Here is a 21,224-nt window from a genome sequence, read left to right as displayed (position 1 = left end):
ACTCTTCGGGTGAGGGACATCTAGGTTGCTTCCAAGTTCTGGCTATTACAAATAAAGCTGCTATGAACATAGTGGAACAGACATCTTTGTTGTATGAATGGGCATCTTTTGGATATATGCCTAAGAGTGGAGTTGCTGGGTCTTGTGGTAGGTTTATTCCCATTTTTCTGAGGAATCTCCATACTGCTTTCCAAAGTGGCTGAATCAGTTGGCACTCCCACCAGCAATGGAGGAGTGTCCCCCTTTCACCACATCCTCTCCAGCATAAATTGTCATTGGTGTTTTTGATTTTAGCCATTCTGACAGGAGTGAGATGGTATCTCAGAGTTGTTTTGATTTGCATTTCCCGGATGGCTAAGGATGTTGAGCACTTTCTCAAGTGCCTCTCAGCCATTTTAGACTCCTCTATTGAAAACTGTCTATTTAGTTCTGCAGCCCACTTTTTAATTGGGTCCTTTGCTGTTTTGGAGACTTGCTTCTTGAGTTCTTTGTAAATTTTGGAGATCAACCCTCTGTCAGATGTGGGATTAGTGAATATTTTTTCCCATTCTGTGGGCTGCCTTTTTGTCTTGCTGACTGTGTCCTTTGCCTTACAGAAGCTTCTCAGTTTCAGTAGGTCCCATTTATTAATTGTTGATCTCACTGTCTGTGCTACTGGTGTTATGTTCAGGAAGCTGTCTCCTGTACCAATTCGTTCAAGGGTACCACCCACTTTCTCTCCTAAGAGGTTCAGTGTGGCTGGATTTATGTTGAGGTCTTTGATCCATTTGGACTTAAGTTTTGTGCATGGCGATAAACATGGATCGATCCGCATTCTTCTACATGCCAGTCTCCAATTATGCCAGCACCATTTGTTGAAGATGCTTTCTTTATTTCATTGTATATTTTTAGCTTCTTTGTCAAAGATCAGATGTTCGTACGTGTGTGGGTTAATACCCGGGTTTTCAATTCGATTCCATTGGTCTACCTGTCTATTTTTGTGCCAATACCAAGCTGTTTTCAGGACTATAGCTCTATAATAGAGCTTGAGGTCAGGGATGGTGATGCCTCCGGACGTTGCCTTGTTGAACAGGGTTGTTTTGGCTATCCTGGGTCTTTTGTTTTTCCATACAAAATTGATTATTGTTCTTTCAAGGTCTGTGAAGAATTGTGCTGGGATTTTAATGGGGATAGCATTGAATCTGTAGATTGCTTTTGGCAGGATTGCCATTTTTACTACATTGATCCTACCTATCCAAGAGCATGGGAGATCTTTCCATTTTCTGAGGACTTCTTTAATTTCTTTCTTTAAAGATTCAAAGTTCTTACGATACAGGTCTTTCACTTGTTTGGTTAGCGTTACCCCAAGGTATTTTATGTTGTTTGTGGCAATTGTAAAGGGTGATGTTTCTCTGATTTCTCTTTCAGCCCTTTTATCATCTGTATATAATAGGGCTACTGACTTTCTTGAGTTGATCTTGTAGCCTGCCACTTTGATGAAGGTGTTAATCAGCTGTAAGAGTTCCCTGGTAGAGTTCTTTGGGTCATTGATGTAAACTATCATATCGTCTGCAAACAGTGAAAGTTTGACCTCTTCCTTCCCAATTTGTATCCCCTTGATCCCCCTTTGTTGTCGTATGGCAATAGCTAGAACTTCAAGTACCATGTTGAAAAGGTATGGAGAGAGTGGACAGCCTTGTTTTGTTCCTGATTTTAGAGGAATTGTGTTGAGTTTCTGTCCATTTAGTTTGATGTTGGCTGTTGGTTTACTGTATATGGCTTTTATTATGTTTAAGTATGTCCCTGTTATCCCAGATCTCTCCAAGACCTTTATCATGAAGGGGTGTTGGATTTTGTCAAAGGCTTTTTCAGCGTCTAGTGAGATGATCATGTGATTTTTGTTTTTCAGCTTGTTTATATGGTGGATTACATTGATGGATTTTCGTATGTTGAACCATCCCTGCATCCCTGGGATGAAACCTACTTGATCGTGGTGAATGATTGTTTTGATGTGTTCTTGGATCCGATTTGCCAGTATTTTATTGAGTATTTTTGCATCAATGTTCATGAGGGATATTGGTCTGAAGTTCTCTTTCTTGGTTGTATCTTTGTGTTGCTTGGGGATCAAGGTTATTGAAGCCTCATAGAAAGAGTTTGGCAAAGACCCTTCTGCTTCTATTGTGTGGAACACTTTGAGAAGAATTGGTATAAGCTGTTCTTTGAATATGTGGTAGAATTCTGCACTGAGGCCATCTGGACCTGGACTTTTTTTGGTTGGGAGACTTTTGATGACAGCTTCTATTTCCATAGGGGTTATAGGTCTATTTAAATTGCTTATCTGTTCTTGATTTAGTTTTGGCAAATGATAGCTGTCCAGGAAGTCATCCATTTCCTTTAAATTTTCGAATTTTGTGGAGTACAGGTTTTCAAAGTATGACCTAATGATTCTCTGGATTTCCTCAGAGTCTGTTGTTATGTCCCCCTTTTCATTTCTGATTTTGTTAATTTGCGTGTTCACTCTCTGCTGTTTGGTAAGTTTGGATAAAGGTTTGTCTATCTTGTTGATTTTCTCAAAGAACCAACTCTTCGTTGCATTGATTCTTTGTATTGTTTTCCTGGTTTCTACTTTGTTGATTTCAGCCCTCAATTTGATTATTTCCTGGCTTCTACTCCTCCTGGGGGAGTTTGCTTCTTTGTGTTCTAGAGCTTTTAGCTGTGATGTTAATTCTCTGGTATAACTGTTTTACTGTTTCTTCATGTGAGCACTTAGTGCTATGAACTTCCCCCGTAGCACTGCTTTCAAGGTGTCCCATAGGTTTGGGTATGTTAAGTTGAAGAATAAAACTGAGTAGCAGTTACTGAATGAATTTTACAATTCTAACTCATTTGGTAAGTATTTTTCTTAAATTGTTAAAGAATGGTAGAAAAGTAACAACTAAAAGCCAAATATTGCACTGCTGTTGCAAACTCTCACATGTGTGCAGAATTTTTAAAACTTAAGAAAGTCAAACAATGTAAGTAAAATTACATTAATATGCATTCACACAAACACCAAAAACCACTTTAAAGAGCTGCATAAGTGCTAGCACTGTGATGATTCTCTGGTATCTGGGGAGAAAAAAAAAAGAGCAAGGAACAAAGGGAAGGACTGTGGAGGGAGGAGGGGACAGCAGAGTATGGGCCCAGAAACTAAGCCACAAGTAAAGCCTGTGTAAAAGGTGCTTTTCCAATCGAATGCAAGGCGAGAATGTGCTTACACCCACGCTTTGGAGATGTGAAAGAGCAGGAATGAGTACATGAAAGCTAGGACTACAGTTTCCACTTCAACAAAGACAAATATAAACGAAGGAGAGAGTTCTCAAGAAAGATGCAGCCACGAAAAAGGAAGGGAGTAAAAAGGCATGGACATATATGCAAGACAAAGCAGGGCCACCTTGGTAAAATGAATGCTTCCAAACAGAAAGTGTACAGCATGGTAAACTGAGTTACGCTTGATGAAGCTAGGTAAGCTTTAAAAAATAAATTGTGGCAACTTGACTTCACAGAAGAAAAGGTATATTGGGTTTCTATGTCACAGGATTAAAATTTCTATTTAGTATTATTTATTTTTCCCATAGAAGAATAATATTTTTATGATTTATTTAAACAGTCTTACTATCAATTTCATTACGGTGTAATGGGAGCAAATTAAATTTTGAATTTTTGCAGGTGTTAATATTTAAACATATAAAATTGTTTAAAATTTTTATTGAGCTAACAACATAGCTATCATATTCCAGTTTACTATAACTTACATATATCAATGTGAAAATTCATTGACTAATTCATGTTCTTCAAAGAGTAATTATTTAGAAATTACTTAGGATTTGTTTAAAACCATTTTCTTTGCAAATTTATACTGATATTAAAATTTTGATTGATTATTGTGAAGCAGATAGATTTTAAAATTATTTTTTAAATTAAGAAACAGCCATATGGCACCTTCAGGTCTTGTGATGTTCTAATTTCACATATTTCCAGTTCATGCTACATTAAAATTGATACTCAGAATCAGTTGAATATAATTTATCTGAGGTGATGCCTTTCAGTGAAAATCTGTCACTAAAAGTCTTACAATAAAATTAGTCTAGCATCACAAGGATATTTCAGGGTAAGCAGAGAAACTTGTGGTTATTAGTCCTAAAAGTTCTCCTCGTTTCATCTTCATGGCACTGATGTAATTAGAAATGTATTATGCAATGGTTTTCTTTTGTTTACCTTTGCTTCAATTTGTTTAGTATCTGGATTCTGAAACAAAAATTTTATTTTGCTTTTGCCGTCATCAGATGAACCTTTAAGCTGAGAAAATTTAAACCTCCAAAGTACAGCCTAAAAAGAGACAGAAAGGGAAACCTGTAAGTCGACAAAATTAATGACTGAATTCAATTCAAGAAATTACATATTTTAGATATAAAAGTTAATCTTATTTAGTAATATGCCACATTGTTAATATGTAAATTCAATATACTTTTCAAAGGCTATCTTTTAATATTCACTCTGTGTTTTAATATATATATCATTGCCACTAATGATTCTCAAAAGACATATCTTAAGGGAAATCTTCAGTGAGGTAGTACTATTTCCTTCCTAGCAAAGTAAAAAATGTCCCTGGTAAAAATGTCAGTCCTCTTCGAGGCCGGGCTGGACTGATAGCCTCCAAAACAATACAGAGAAACCCTGTCTCATAAAAAAATGTCAGTCCTCTATGATTATCTAACATTGGTCCTGAGAAAATAAGATTAGTAAAAATTTCAACAGTACAACTAAGAATACATAACTACAAGTCATAAAATATTTATTTATTACCAAACTATACATGTAAATATGTACAATATGCAATCAATATTATTTATTTAGTTCTCTTTAGTTGGAATACTAATCCACTGTGGAACAAGGGAAACACTCCTACATTGTTGTTAGGAGTGTAATCTGTACAGCCACTAGGAAAATCAGTATGACAGTTCCTCAGAAAAATGAGAACTAGTCTACCTCGAGATCTATCTCCATCACTTTTGGGTATATACCCAAGGTGTGTGTCATTTTGCCACAAGGACACTTGCTCAGTCATTTTATTGCTGCTGTATTCACAATAGCCAGAAATTGTAAATGACTTAGATGTCCTCCAAAAGAAGAATGGATAAAAAAATGTGGTACATTTACTCAATGGAGTATTACTAGGCTCTTTAAAAGTACGACATCATGAAAATTGTAGGCAAATAGATGGAATTAGGAAACACTGTTGTGGGATTATAACAACAATTGTTCAAGAGATATCAATATGACTATAACATCAAAGGGGTGGGCGGGCATAGCCTCACCCTGTGCCAATATTATGTGCAAAAACCATGGAAAAAATTCAATTTCCACAATCTATAATTGGCCCTTATATGGATGATATATTATTAGTAGATTCAAAGGTAGATACTTTAGAAAAAATGTTGAAAGAAGTAATGAAAATTTTGCCTTTCTTAGTACTAAAAATTGCTCCTGAAAAAAAAATACAAAGAGGAAAGAGGAGATTGTATTTAATTATTTAGGATATAAAATGTCTATGAAAAATTAGACCCCCAAAATGTACGATTCAGGAGAGATCAATTATGGAGTCTTAGTGACAATCACAGATTATTAGGAGAGATTTCCTATTTGCAACTCATTATTGGAATAAAATCTGATGGACTGAGCAATCTTATCATTACTGTAGATGATGGGGATAAGAACCTCGAGAGTCCAAGAGAATAACCGGCTGAAGCTAAAAGAGAATTGGCTTTTATGGAAAAAATCTATGGAATTTAAATGTGGATCATGCATATCAAAAGCTTAAGTGCATTCTGGTTGTAGTATACACTAGGCAACCCCTTACAGGGATTTTGATGCAGGGGAAGATATTAGAATATATATTTCTACTACATAATCAGAGTAATAAACTAAAGTCATATTTCAAAAGACTTCTGATTTGATATTTAAAAGGAAAACTAAGACTTTGTCAACTGGAAGGAATGAACACAGGAGAAAGTGTAGTACATATAACTAATAAGGAAATTTATAATTTTGGGGGAAGATTAGAGAATTAAGTTCATAAAAACAACCATTGGGTTCTTCAACGTACTGTATGGAGAACACCAATCTCTAAAGTCCCTACATTCTGTACTGATGCAAATAAATCATGTAAGGTAGGATATAAACCAGGAAATTTTAGCAAAGTGACTCAAAGCTCTCTATACAAAAGTCAGAATTGTATGGGATACTTATGGTGTTAATAGATCATAAAGAACCTTTCCATATAGTTAACTGGCTCTCAATATACACAAAGAGTTTTTTGTTTTGTTTTGTTTTTACATTTTGAAACTGCTGACTTTATTCCTGATAAACAGAATTAACCTTTTTATACAATTACAGCAAATAGTCAGGAATAAAAATCATATATATATTTATGTATATATATACATATATATGCATACATACGCACGCACGCACGCATGCACACACACACACACTTACACACACACATCACATCAGATCGCCTATGGATCTGTTAGGTCCTCTGTAGCATAATGTAATGATGAAATTGATCAGTTCTTAACAGGTAGTGCACTGGAAGTCTCTGAATCTCATAAAAAACTACCATGCAAATAGCCTAGGTTAATAAAAGGATTTTTCTGTAATTTGGCAACTAGCCCAGGAAATCTTTTAAAAAGTCCTACTTGTTCCTTCTAAAACCAAACTCCACTACCTACAGGAAGTATCCCTAAAAGTATTCAGAGAGATGAAATTTGGCAAATGTATGTGTTTCATTTTGTAGATTTGGGAAATTTAAAATATATATACATACAGTAGGTTCATTTTTGGAATGGCATTGGGCAATTGATTTGAGTTCTGAAAAGGCTGATTCAGTAATCTATTAGAAGTCATGATCATCATGGGAATACCTGTACAAATTAAAACTGATGCAAAATCATCTTTAGTGAAGTAATGCAGACAGACAAATATGACATGTATTCACCTACACATGTATATTATGCATTAAATAACTCATAACAGAGTTCTAATCTGTAGACACAGTATTGCTTGAGTTTTCTTTTTTTTCCATATATTTTTTTATTTAACTTTTTAGGCATGTCACTTTCAGTTCCCTCTCCCTCCCTTCCTCCCCCATCCCCCAATCCTCCCAACCCATCACCCCCACTTATCCCACCAGGTCCTGCTGCCCTCTTTTCAGCCCCAAAATAAACACACAAAAGCTAATAATTTAATTATTAAATTGTTGGCTTATTGTCTAGGACTTCTTACTGGCTAGCTCTATCTTAATTAGTAACCCATAACTACTAATCTATATGTTTCTACATGGCCTTATCTTACAGGAGAATGCATGGCGAGTCTTATCCTCCTGGTCCTTTCATGGCATCTCCTTACCATCTCTCTCTGCCTACCTTCCCAGAATTCTCCTCATCTCCTAGTCATGCTTATCTTCCTGCCTCTATTGGCCAAAATGTTTTATTCATCAACCAATAAGAGAAACATATATACAGAAGGACATCTCCCATCATCTCCACTCTTTTATCTAAATAAAAAGGTTTTAACTTTAATAGTAAAATTACATATAACAAAACAGTTATCAAGTAAGAACTTTAGTTGACAATATTTACTCCATTAACGTTTGGCAAAATTTAAGGAAAATAATCAATCATCTATCTTTGTGAGTCTAAAATTTTATATGTAACTTACATTTTATCATAACTAAGGATAACTAAATCTATCTGTCTTCAACTCCATCAAAGACCACAGAAGGACAATATATAAACTCCAGAACTGACAAAGTCATCTTGCTGCCTGGACAGTCACTTGACGTTCTTCTGTAAGGTTGGGGCACCCATCTTCAGCCAACAGGCCTAGTATGTCTGGCAGACTTCTCATCAAAGCAGGAAATTTAAAACTGTCTGTCTGTGTTGGCAGTTTGCCAGTCATTTTTCTCTGTGTCCTGCAGAATGTCTGACACACTCTTCCCATGGAGCAGGAACCGTAATCTTGTTTTATCAAGTTCAGCAGTCTCTTTTCTGTGGGTCCTGCATTTCCAATTTATACATCATACAGTCAAACAGTCTAGGCAAGAACAATTTCTCACCAAAATGGTTAGTCTTGCCATATTGAAACTCTATAATAAGTTTCTTCGATGCCCATCATCTCTGACGTAATTGGTATTGCCAGGAGCAGTTGTATCTCACTGTCACGAAAAACCCTAAACCATTTTAAATGACATATTCTATATGTCTTTGAAAGGTTTAAAGACAATCTATCCATCTCAAATATATCTCTGTATGTCTAGAAAAATTAACTAACATAACTATAAGTTTCGACTACAATAGGTGAATATAATCTGTATTTAATTATACATTACGATGGTGGGGGGTGCAGGAGGAGGGGAGGAAGAGTGAACTGGGATTGACATGTAAAACAAGCTATTTAAAATTAAAATAAAAAACTGTATAAACATAATATCTACACAAGAAGAGAAATATACACATAACAATCGACCTTAAATTTGTATCAATAATCAAAATCCATTCTAGTAATATTCCCCCTTTTTTTCCTTTAAAAGATTGACTGTGTTCATTAACCATTATAACCAACCCCAACTAAATTAAACAAACATTTATAAACAATATTTGGAAATTTGGGTGTCATTCCTCCAAACTGCTTCTTGCCATTTGGGAGTGCTGTCAGTACCATGGGGATCTTGGGAAAACCCAGAAACCTGTCAAAATACTAGCTGTCTTAGTCTGAGGCTGCATCATCTCAGTTGTTTTGGATGTTGGATTGCTTGGACCACTGCTTCAGAGGATCTTGCTTGATCCAACCATATTAGTCTGGATGGAATCCACAGCTTTTCATTTTCTGTCAAACAAAAACAGAATCTCTTTTCAAAGTAACCTGTCCTTAGACTTAAATTTTGAAGTCAAAGCATTTTCAAAATATATAGGTTGGGTTAATCCAGCAGCATTTATAATCAAATGTCTGTTAGCAGCTGTTGCTTTTCCTCAAAAATTAAACAATTCAAAGACAACACAATCCAGACTCTTTGTATACTTTCCATCTCTATGTGGCTTTTTTATTACTCTATTTCTTTACTTTTATTTTTCATTTTTTGAGACAGGGTTTCTCTGCATACTTTTGCCTGTCCTGGTATTCACTCTCTATACCTGTCTGGCCTTGAAATCACAAAGATCTGCTTGCCTCTGCCTCCAAAGTGCTGGGATTAAAGGTGTGTGCCTCTACACCCAGCCATTCTATTTCTTTTTTAACGACTTTATCCTTTTTTCTTCTTTTCTCTCCCAAGCCTACATATATTTTTAAACACACTGTAAAACCCTATAGAGGTTTTTCCTCATCTTAATCTGTCTTTGCTGTATATATCTCTTTTTCTTGCCATGAATCTTTTATCTGATAAACAGTATTGTTAGAATTAAAGAGGGTGTTTTAGCTGCTGGCTTTCCAACATGGCGGGAGTATGTTTACTGCCAGCACTGGGAGCTATGCTCACTGCCTTGATCTATGTGACCATCAAGCAGCATACTAATGGCTTAGAGATGTGGTCATTGCTGCCTCCAGCTGCTTGCACACACCATTCAATTGGTAGAAGGGCCTGTTAAAAGAACCATGTGGTTTTTGATGCTTATGCTGAGTCAGAAAGCCTCTCTTAAAGCATCTGCAAGCCTCTGCTTACCTCTAGCAAACAGAGCCCACCAGAGGAAACGTTGCTATCAAGAAGCCATGCTTGACTTTGCTCTTTTGTTTAGAATCCCATTCAAAGTTTTTGTCAGATTTTCTGTAAAAAATCTTGATCTGTGTGTTGGCACCATTTTGTTGCTAGAGTTTTCTTGTCCCCCCCAGTTTCTGCTGCTTTTCTCAGCTCCAGATGGACACATGGATGCTATATTAGTTATAAAACTGTTGGGTAATTGGCTAGGGCTTCTTACTGGCTAGCTCTGTCTTAATTATTAACCCATAACGACTAATCTATGTATTTCTACATGGCCTTATCTGACCGGAGTACACCTGGCATGACCTATCCTCTTGGCTCCTCCATGGCATCTCTCTGCCTACCTTTCCCAGAGTTCTCCTCACCTCCTAGTCCAGTCTGTCTTCCTACCTCTTTTTGCCTAAAAGTGTTTTATTCACCAACCAATATATATATATGGACATCCCCCATCATACAAGTGGTTAGATATCCAGGAAGGGAATAGAGGAAGAAGGCATAGATCTTCTTGGGATGTGAACATATAAATAGAACTGGGACTGGAGGTGGGACATAAAAGGAAATATCAGATGGAATGTGAGAGGATAGCTGGGGTTGAGTGAGAGAATATGAATAGAGAGTACTAGAATTGAGGGCCATTAGAAGCTAAAACTTACTAAAATGTATTAAAGCAATTGTAAGGAAGTTTTAAAAAATACTACAAGACAAAGCCCCAACTCACCATGCCATGTCACTAAACAAAGCTTCCAGTACTGGGACTGTGTTACATCCAATTGAGTTGTTGGCCAAAGAGGCCTCATGGAAATCTACAAAACCTAGTCTATTGCCACCAAAATAGGTTGTTCTTCACAAACTGACTGCAAGGCCCCATTGCTGAAGAAAATGCCCATACAAATCATGGAATGTGGGGAATTAGAATTGGTCCCTACATAGAACATTTATCCATGTTCTTGTTTCTTTGGTATTGAGGTAGAACGAGTGTCCAATCAAGAGGGAATGAAGGACAACAGGATAACAAGACTCTCTAAATCAACTGTGCAAAGTTCATATGAACTCATATGAAGACGCAAAATAGGGTATAAAGAGTCTCTCCCATGCCCTTTGTGTATATATACTTCTCAGTTTAGTGCAAGGGTTGAAAGCTACAATAGAGACAATAAAAAAACACAGTCTGAAGGAATTCTGGAATTAGATAAGGTGGGTAAATGATCAGGAACTATATATGTAAGCATAACCAACAGAATACAAGAGAGAATCTCAGGCGGTGAAGATACACTAGGAGAAATAGATTCTTCCCTACCAGGTCCGCCAGTCCCCCACCCAATCTCTACTCCGATCCCCAGGTAGAGTGAGACCCTCCATGGTGGATTTCAAGAGTCTGTCATGTCATCTATATGTGAATACAGTATTTATGTCAATTTTCCTGTCCTTTCCCACCTCATGCCTCCCAACTTCTACTCAAATTCACACACACACACACACACACACACACACACACACACACACACAAAGTATACATATACACAAACACACATTGATATTTCTTCCATTCACATTGAAATATTAATTGGTATTGTCATTATGTTGGTCTTATTTAAACAAGCACAGTTTTGAGATTTCACAGGACAGCTACACTGTCATTTATAGAAGTCCTGCTACTCTGGCTGTTAACTCTGTCACTTGGGGATGTTCTCTGAGACTTAAGGGTTGTGTTATACACAAATCATTCAGTGAATCCCATTTTTACCTATTCTCTGCATTTTGACCAGGTAAGATTATTTGTCTTGGCCTTCACCTACTAAAAATTTCTTTATTGAAGAATGAGAGATAATCTTGTCTCTGAGTATAAGGATAATTGTTTAGAATACTGTTAGAAACTCTACTGATTTCAGAAAATGGAAGTAGTATGTTTGTATTTAGGGTCTATGACCTCACCACCTTTAAGAGTTGATGGGCAATGTTCTTCTGTATATATGTTTCTCTTAGTGGTTAATGGGTAAAACATCAATTGGCAGAGTGGCCATACAGTAAGTGACATAGCAGGGAAGAAACTTGCCACTAGCTAACCATAGATGTCTGGAGGTCTACACAGATAGACAGGAAGTGACACAGCTAGGCAGAATCAGAATATGAGCAGGGGCAAACAGGAAATTACTTACTTTTTGCAGAAATGCTTAACAAATCTTCACGACTTGGGGCAGAAATTTCAAGTTACAAATAGTAGTCTAGGTATACATTATCAGGGATGGATTCCCCCACCCCCTAGTTAAGCAGATCTTAATCCAATCAGACAGATTTGGTTAGTAATTTTATACTATTTCTTCATATTTACTACTTTTGCATTGTTGGATATTTCCTTTCAGGATTGATATTGCAGTCTGTAGACTTTTTAGCTGAGAAAGACTATTGACTGTTTTTGTCTCTCGGAAATTTCCAGTGCTATAACAAACAGTGTCACCTCTGGGTGTAGGGTTACATGTCAGTTCCAGCTTGGCTTCATCTATCTGAAGTATGTCATGTTCCAGACATATTTTATTTTATAAGGTACAAGTTCCATAAATTAGAGGTACTACACATGACATGTATTTTACAGATTTTCAAAACTAGTGTTTATATTTTATATCTGATGAAAATTAATAATAAAGATAGGAAGAACATAAGATTACGATATTAGCTTTTAACAACAGAACTAATTAATCCCTACAAATGTTATTAATCTTTCATGGTTATTACTTTAAAAGATATGAGCTAATTATCATCTTAAAGATATAATTTTAACATACTATAGGTTATTTTTGGCTATAGGATATCTCTTATCAAAAATTGGTTAGCATTATTCACGTACTATACTTCAAGCCTGATGTACTAGCATCAACAACAATAATGAATGCCTAACAGACTAAGGCAATGTTTGACAGCTGATGATCCCAGGGAAATATCAATGACAGATAACACATGACTTAAACTTTTAACCAGGTTGAAGAGTAAAGACTTCTGCTCTTTAAATCATTGCCCTGGATATTTATGTTTTATCAATATATTTACTCAGTATTTACTCTTGGCTGTAAAATGTTCCTGTGCTTTAGGAAGAGTAGGTTGTAAGCCTTAGGGCTGGGTTCCCATATGGCAGCATGTTCAGGTTAATTATTGGGGTTCAGTTGTCCGCTGTTAGATACAGAGACAATTAAAATTTTTTTTCATTCAAAAACATGTTTTAATGATATTTAGTATCAGTGACAAGAAAAGCAAATATACACCCACCAATGTTCTCTGTATCTCAGTCAGAGCAGCCTTCCATAGTATAAATTCAATATGCATTACATTCTGACTGACCTGAAAGTTTCCTCTATGAGGACTAGATTTCAAAGTACAAAAAGATTCTACACAAGTTTTTATGAGTAGAAAACAACCAATATTTTCGGCTATGACAACCATGAACCATAATGACCAGCTTGGAAATATCCTTAAGGAGATAGTAGTAACACTCATATATTAGTAGTAACCTACTCTATCTAAAGGGCCAAAGACCCACTCAACATTAGGTAAATGATGTCTTGTATTAGAAACTTAGCCAACTATTCAATGCTAGGGAATTCATGGACCTTAGAGGAGAACACAGTACTTTCCCTTTACTAGACTAGTTTAATCCATAACTGTGTTATAAATTCTTATCTTAACACTCACAAATAAGTGCATCTCTCAGTTCTCATCAATGAAATTTCTCTGTGCATCAGGCAGAGACCATTACAGAAAAGCATGACTGGTTAAAATGTTGAGAACTCCAACTGATGCATCTACAAAGCAACCATACACTCAGGAAACATCATGAAAGTGCAAGTGTGAAGATTGTTAGAGCCAGAGGACCAGGAAGTTTGCTTCAAGTTTGTGTCTCTTATAAATGACACAGAATCTATACAAAGAATAATAATATCAAGAAAAATGGTTGCCTAAACAAGATCAGAGCACATCAATAAACATGCTAAGGGGGAAAATCTCATGGAGATCCAAATCCATCCTTATACAAAGAGATGGTACTGGCAATTAAAAACTTCTCCAGGCATGAACACCCTAATTCATTATCCAATGCCAAGTAATTGACCCTGAAAACATATACACACATGCAAACTATACAGAGTCAGCAGGTGTATTTATATATTTATAAATTTATGTACATGCATGCATGTGTATGTGTAAAACAATAACAATTAATGAAAATAGACCATGAATTTGACAGGAAATGGGGGGGCTAAGTGTGGATGGAGTGAGAAGAGGGAGAATGTAAATGATCTTATAATATTTAATTAAAAATATTGTCTGGGCTGGAAAAATGGACCAATTCTAAAGGGCATTTATTGTTCTGACAAAAACAAAACAAACACAAAAATGGGGTTTGTTTCCCTAACCCATATTGTATCCAACAATCGTTCATAATTTGAGTTATAGGGGATCTGATACCTTTTTCTTCTCTCCATGAATACTGCATACATGTGGTATATAATTGTATATGTAGGCAAAATGTGCAAACACATAAAATAAATATATAAAATTTTAATTCTAAAAAAGTAACTGATACAGAGAGTAACCACTAACTAATAAAAATGTTCTTTTTTGAATAGAGAAAATTTCTAAAGTGGATTTGGTGATGGTTGCACTATTTTGTAATTGTATTTAAAGCCACTAACCTGCAGCATAGGACTGAAGAATATAGTATGTACATTAGATTTCAATGAGGCTATTACTCTTCATAGCAGCAGTAACATGCAAATGATCACATTTGTAAAATATATCCTAGATACTAAAACATAACTGAGTATAGACTGTTGACTATATTCACTCATATTAAATAAGCACAAAATTTCCCATTTTAAATAGACTTTTAAACGCCTTTAGTCCCAGCACTCGGGAGGCAGAGGCAGGTGGATCTCTGTGCGTTCGAGGCCAGGTTGGACTGACAGCCTCCAAAACAATACAGAGAAACCCTGTCTCGTAAAACCAAAAAAAAATAGACTTTAAAAAATCAGTTTCATTTATTGATAAATTTATTCCTGGAACATAAATTTCATTTTAATTTGTTTTTTTCAAATTTTGGACTTTAATAAAGTTTTTAATAAAAAGTAACTAATGGAAATAATATACTGAAGTGAATTTATATATACATGCATCGCTCAGTCCATATATATGTGTGTATGTGTGTGTGCGGGTGTATGTATATATAGTGACAGAGATAGATATGTAGGGAGATAGACTATGGATAATATGTGAATAAATCATAGATGATAGTTAACAGACAAAAGGTGGGCGATAAAAATTGTATGTTTGATTTAAGATCCTAATCGCACATACAATTATTTTGAATTCAGCAAGGAATTCAAATGTTTTTCACTCATTTTCAATTGCTAGCATTGCCATCCTATTTCTCATGCCACCTGGTACATATTACCTTTGTTGCCGCATCATAGCAGATGAAGCCAGTGCCGAAGTCAATAGTGAGACCCATTAGGTGACTCTCCAGCACACATGCATAGGTCTTACACTGGAAAAAATGGAGAAACTGTTAGTTTCCATGTGACTGATATAATCTCACTGTCAAGGGGAATATAACATGACCTCCCTGCATGTAATACTTAGTATCTGCTTGAGTGATGTTCAGTATTAGAATACATTCCTAACAGGAATATGACCCTGGATTTGATCCCCTGGATTGTAATTTTACTTGTAAATATTTTTAGAAGATAAATGTTGATACTAACATATAAAAGGGACTTAAATCAGATATGAAATAACTTAGACCTCATGTACAACATGACACATTTTATGTCTAGTTTTCTAGTTTTATTTAAATTTGATTTAAAGCTTGATTACTATATTGGATGAACTATAATTATGATTCTCATGTCAAGTAGCTATTTCTTTCCTTCAGAAATTTTCTAAAAACAATGCTTATATTGTATTTGTTTTATAATATTTATACAAAATATAATGAGTATCACAAATGGCTATAATTATAGGTAAGCGTATCAAATTCCTTTCATCAGAATGTTATGTACGTATCAGTAAAGCCTAATCGGCATTAAAAGTTTATAAAAATGACAAATGCATATTTGGGGTTAAAATAGATTAGAAGACAAACTTAACTGGTATAAAAGAAATCCATGCTGGGGTGCAATCATATTTATTTAATATACAGACATTTTAGATAGCTACATTCAGTCATTAGTAATTCACTTAAACTAGTATCAACATTAAGGAGTGCTTAAGCCTCCATTGTTTCCTTTTTATTTAAACTTAATTGTTTTCTACAGCCATTAAAAGGAAGATTCCAGTTGCAATTCCATTTGTTATAATGCATTAGAATTTTCTCATTAAGTTCAGCATTCCAAATTACATTGCCAGTAATCATTAAGTGGAACCAAAGAATTGTATAAGTTGAGATCCACTATTTTATTTTATTCTGTACCTTAAATGTCAATAAATATAATGAATGCACTTAATATATTTAAATATGAAAATGTTTGTTTATTATGTAATTGCTACATTTATGTAATTAAAAGCTATTTCAGTGTGAAAAAAGTGATAACCAAAAATATCCTTTTATAGAAGCTCCAACATAAATCACTTGACAAGATTTTTGCATACTTTTTGCATGTTATACAGAATCTACAGGTAAAATATACATATGATAAATATCTTTTATTGTTGCTGTTTTTGATTTTTGGAGACAGGTTTTCTCTGTATTGTTTTAGAGGCTGTCCTGGAACTCACACTTTAGACCAGGCTGGCCTCGAACTCGCAGAGATCTGTCTGCCTCTGCCTCCTGAGTGCTGGGATTAAAAGCGTGTGCCACCAACGCCCGGCTGGAAAAATATGTTAAAGAACCTCTGAAAATCAGTTTCTACCAGTAGATAACCACACACATGAAATTAATCAAAAATACTTTAAAATATTTGTAGTATTTTTAATTAACATACTCTCCAAAACCTCCTATTAAAAGAGGTAATTGTTTAATTTGGTTAGTAAATATTTATGAACCAACTGTATCCTTTACTGAAAAAATCCAGTAAAATTAGCCTAAATGAATTACATCTCATATTATTTCTTCTAAGTCAGGAAATGTAACATATTGTTTACCTAAGAAGTGCTTTTGTGTTTCAATATTCACTGTATTTTCTAAAGATTAAAAATTTAAATGAGACTGTGCAATGTACACAAAATATGTGCTTTTATGGATCATTGTTTCAAATAAATATTCTATTCTTTTTTTCTTTTTTAATTTAAATTAGAAATATGCATGCCTCAAATGTCAATCCCAGGTCCCCCCTTCTCCCTCCCAGGCCCACCTATACCCCCAGCCCAATCCCCACATCTTTCCCCAGGGAGGGTGAGGCCCTTCTTGGGGGGATCTCCAGAGTCTGTTATTTCATCCAGGGCAGGACCTAGGCCCTTCCCCATGTGTCCAGGCTGAGAGAGCATCCCTCCATGTGGAATGGGCTTCCAAAGTTCATTTGTATGCCATGGTGAACACTAATCTACTACCCAAGGTCCCAGAGATTTCTGAGGCCTCCTCACTGACACTACATGGAGTTTGGATCAGTCCCCTGTTGGCCTCTTAGCCATCAGTCTGGGGTTCAAGAGCTCCCCCTTGTCCAGTCAGCTGTCTTTGTGGGTTTCACCAGCATGGTCTTGACCCCTTTGCTCATCACTCCTCTATCTCTATTACTGGGTTCCTGCGGGTCAGTTCAGTGTTTAGCTGTGAGTATCTGTCTCTGCTTCCATCAGTCAGTAGATGAAGGTTCTAGGATTTCATATAAGGAAGTCATCAACCTTATCATTCGGTAGGGGCTATTAATGTAGTCTTTCTGCTATTGCTTAGTTTTCTAGTTGGTGTTATCCTTGTAGATCTCTCCTCTTATTCTAAGTTTATTACAAGTTCAAAACAAAACATAAATAATTAAATAAATATATTTGCAGGTAGAAATCATTGCTTTGTAGTACTTGTAATACAAGCATATTTCAAAAGAAAAGCTTCTTTATGGCTTCTTTTATGGCTTCTTCAATAGTATTAATTAAGGTATTAGTTTTCTTCTTTTAAGCTTATTTTTCATTAGCTCATGTTTTCCTATTGTATTTTGCTGTGTTGAGACAGGGTCTCATAGCAGAGGATGACACTCAACTTTTTTACCTACCTTTCCCTCCCAGTTGCTGGGATTATAGGCATGTACTGCCAGGTCCTTATCATTAATTTTGGCCAACTTTAAGGAAACTGAGATATTCATTCTACAAAAATTAAACAATATTTTCCTGCTAGTACATTCACATTCTCAAATGTGAAAATGAAATTCCAATCCTTTTAACTAATTTACCCATTCCTAGTGTAGTTAAAAAAGAGAAATTATAAAATATAAGTCAATCCAAGAGTTGAGTATAATCCACATATTTTCCTTTCATTTCAGTTATAATATGTGTTTAAAAAACTAAGTGTCCATGCATTCTAGTGCTTGATATATAAATCCATTCCAAGGGGAAAGAACCTAATTAACTTTAAATTTTGTTATATCTTATTCCAGGACAATCACAGAACCAATTCTGTGATATATCTCATTTTAGATACTCATGAATTTGAGTGGTTAAAGGGTTTATGAGTTTGATATAGCTTTATACACGAGAACAATTCAGTAAATACCCACTGCCCACTTGTGACTTGCAAAATATCTTAGACTTCAACACATAGAGGAATGAAATAAGCAACCTATGACAGTATTTTTTTAATGTTATGATGTAAGTCATCTGAAGCAAACAGTGAAACACTGAGTGAAAGAAAACAGTGAATGGAATTTTTGCTACAGTGAGAATCAGCAGAACTGTTGTGAAAGGAATCTGGGAAGAAGGCATACATAGAAATTGAGGCCCATGGATGAAGGAATCTTTGAAGAAAGCTTTGCATACTGTGCATTGTTCTGAAAGGCATAGTTGAAAGGGATACATATAGAAATTAGGTGGCCAAGTCTGCAGAAAGGAAACAACCTCATAAATAGGGAACAACAGCAAGAGTGTTTTCTATATGAGATTCAAATCATAGGAATATTTAATAGGAAGTAAACTAGGAAAGCAAATTAATGGAAAAACTTCAGTGATTATTTGGATATGCCTACTTACTCATTTTTCAAAAAAGGCTATCAATTAGAATCATTTGAAATGGAAGACAACCTCACAGAACTGTGCTCATATAGTTCCTGAACTCCAGTGAGTGGTTAGATGTCCCCAGATACCACACAAAGCCCTCCACAGTCTCTTACCTGTATCCTCTCCACTTCTAGGAAGGTGGCCGTTTGGAAGGCTCGTTCCCATTGGGCAAGGTCACTCTCTAACTCCACAGAGAAGTAGAAGTCCTCCCCACACTCAGACTGCATAGTAAAGCAATATTTCCGCCGATCCAGCAGGTCACTGTCCTGATGAAAACCTGGAGTTACACAGGCTGGCATACATCAATTCTTACTCAGCATAGCAAATGCCTACCAAGTTGCTTGATACAAATGGGTAGATTTCATAATACGCATGGAATTCTGTACTGTCATTAATCTTAAATCAGAATGGTCACTACAAATAAATTTTAAACTCCACATATGACTCCATTTTATTTTGTAACTACTGATGCTCATCCATCATTCTTAGTAACAAAGGAATAACTACAGTGCTGAATGTACATACACAAAGAATCTGTGATTGCAAAATGGCCTGATACACAACACCCTGATTTCCTTGCCAACTGTCTGGGCACTGAGATGTAATAGTGCTTGTGATGGTGTTGGCATCTTTCACAGCAATGAGAAATTTTCACTGAAATGATTTTTTTTGTAAATAGTTAAATTCATGACCCCATAGAAAATTAGGAAAAACTTAGTGCAATTTTTCTACACCAATTACTTTGTATATCCCCCTATGGCAAGCATTTTATTTATACGTGTAATTTCATTTCATTGTACCAAAGATTTTGCTCCTAGAAATTTCTTGGTTAGGTCCCAAATTTTTCACTAAGGTGTTCACCTAATCCAAAACATTTCAATTCCAAGGCACTTTGAAAATTGAGATATGTTATATATGAAAAAGTAGAGGACAACAGTCTGTACTACATTCTCAGACACATAATTTGAAATACTTATTCTGTGTACTGAAAATTTTTGAGAGGCTAGTCACTGGCATCAAGCTGCTGAGAGAGGAATGCATGCAGATGTACCATCACTAAACTGTGGAAATGCATCGAATCCTTGGCTTTGGCAATGATTTAAAACAGAATATCTAACTTCCTTGCATTCCAATTTGATTCTTGTAGGTACATACTGGAGGAATAAAGGCAGTTACTTCCAGTATTATAGAATTAACTCTGACTCTTGCTGCCTGAAAACTTTCAGAGAGCTAAGAAGATGGCATAGGCTTTGTCAAAAAAAAATTAACAAGACAATGTGAGCATAGTACAGAGATGATAGGTGACTGCAGGAAGAGATCTTAAGTACCCATAGCGCTGACCATGGCCATTTGGGCGTGGTCACGGATATGTAGAATGTACGGGATAGAAGAGCTGAGGGGAAGGAGATACTCTCTCTTGGGTTCCGGTTGCATCCCGGAGAGCAGTGTGCGCACCTTTGGTTCTTGGCCTTCTTGGCTTCTCACGTAAGTGATTTCTCCCTTAATAAAATATCATATGACATCTATATTTTGTGTAGTTTAATATTTCTGCAATAGGTGACAAGGTACTTTTGGTGATTTGGAGAAATCATTATGAGTACAAGTACAAAACTGTACTGTGTGGTGCATATGAATGGATTTTATAAGAAACTTGAACTTAACAGTGTCTGAAAAATGAGATTAACAGTTAACATAAAATTCAGTATTGTTGTTTCAGAAAGGGGAAAGCTTTTTGCAGAAACCCAAAGCATATGAGTATTAGGGCACCCAAAGTCCCCTAGGAAATGTACCAAGACCTTTCAGGATAGGAAATGCGGTCTATTTGTCAGGCACTAATTTTGAACTAGAAACTATCAACAAAGTTTCTTGATATCATGTATCTATGTTGCCAGTATTTTATCTTATAATTAAACTTCTAAAAATTAATAACCTTGGCACAAAATTGCTAATAGCATTTCACTTCTCAGAATTTGTCAATTTTATTATTTATTATTTTGGTCTTAACTTCTTTTGGCATGTGTTGGAAGGGGTTTGTGGTGCTCTTATGAACATGGGTCGGACGCTGGCCTCCTTATGTAATAAAATGTTTACATCTACCAGTAATGTCATATAGCTGGTGACCTCAATTTTCTTTTTATGTGGACTTTTTCTGTTTTGTTTTGTTTTGCTTTGTGAGACAAGTTCTACTATTGGCTAGAAAAATCACTGTAGGGCCAGCTCATCCAGGGATCCTCTGTCTTCTCCTTTTCACTGCTAGGATACTATGCATTTTGAT

The 21,224-nt window shown here is 35.7% G+C and overlaps 1 protein-coding gene across 10 annotated transcripts in view; it reads right to left on the bottom strand.

Annotated features, from left to right (window-relative positions):
* Positions 1 to 21,224, bottom strand: part of Sntg1 (syntrophin gamma 1) — a 533,425-nt gene that overhangs the window by 12,237 nt on the left and 499,964 nt on the right. For 9 of the 10 annotated variants that reach the window (XM_040757759.1, XM_040757755.1, XM_040757762.1 and 6 more), the window contains 3 exons: positions 19,063 to 19,215; positions 15,207 to 15,302; positions 4,237 to 4,347 (listed from right to left, as the gene is read on the bottom strand). In XM_040757759.1, the coding sequence (XP_040613693.1) occupies positions 4,237 to 4,347; positions 15,207 to 15,302; positions 19,063 to 19,215 (360 nt within the window). The remainder of the gene's footprint in view (positions 1 to 4,236; positions 4,348 to 15,206; positions 15,303 to 19,062; positions 19,216 to 21,224) is intronic. The other variant, XM_013124464.3, reaches the window with a different exon arrangement.

This window comes from Mesocricetus auratus, unplaced genomic scaffold, assembly GCF_017639785.1.
Source record: "Mesocricetus auratus isolate SY011 unplaced genomic scaffold, BCM_Maur_2.0 Super-Scaffold_100015, whole genome shotgun sequence".
NCBI classification, from domain to species: Eukaryota; Metazoa; Chordata; class Mammalia; order Rodentia; family Cricetidae; genus Mesocricetus; species Mesocricetus auratus.
Note: the sequence above shows the minus strand (reverse complement) of the source record. Positions and strands in the feature narration are given on the sequence as shown.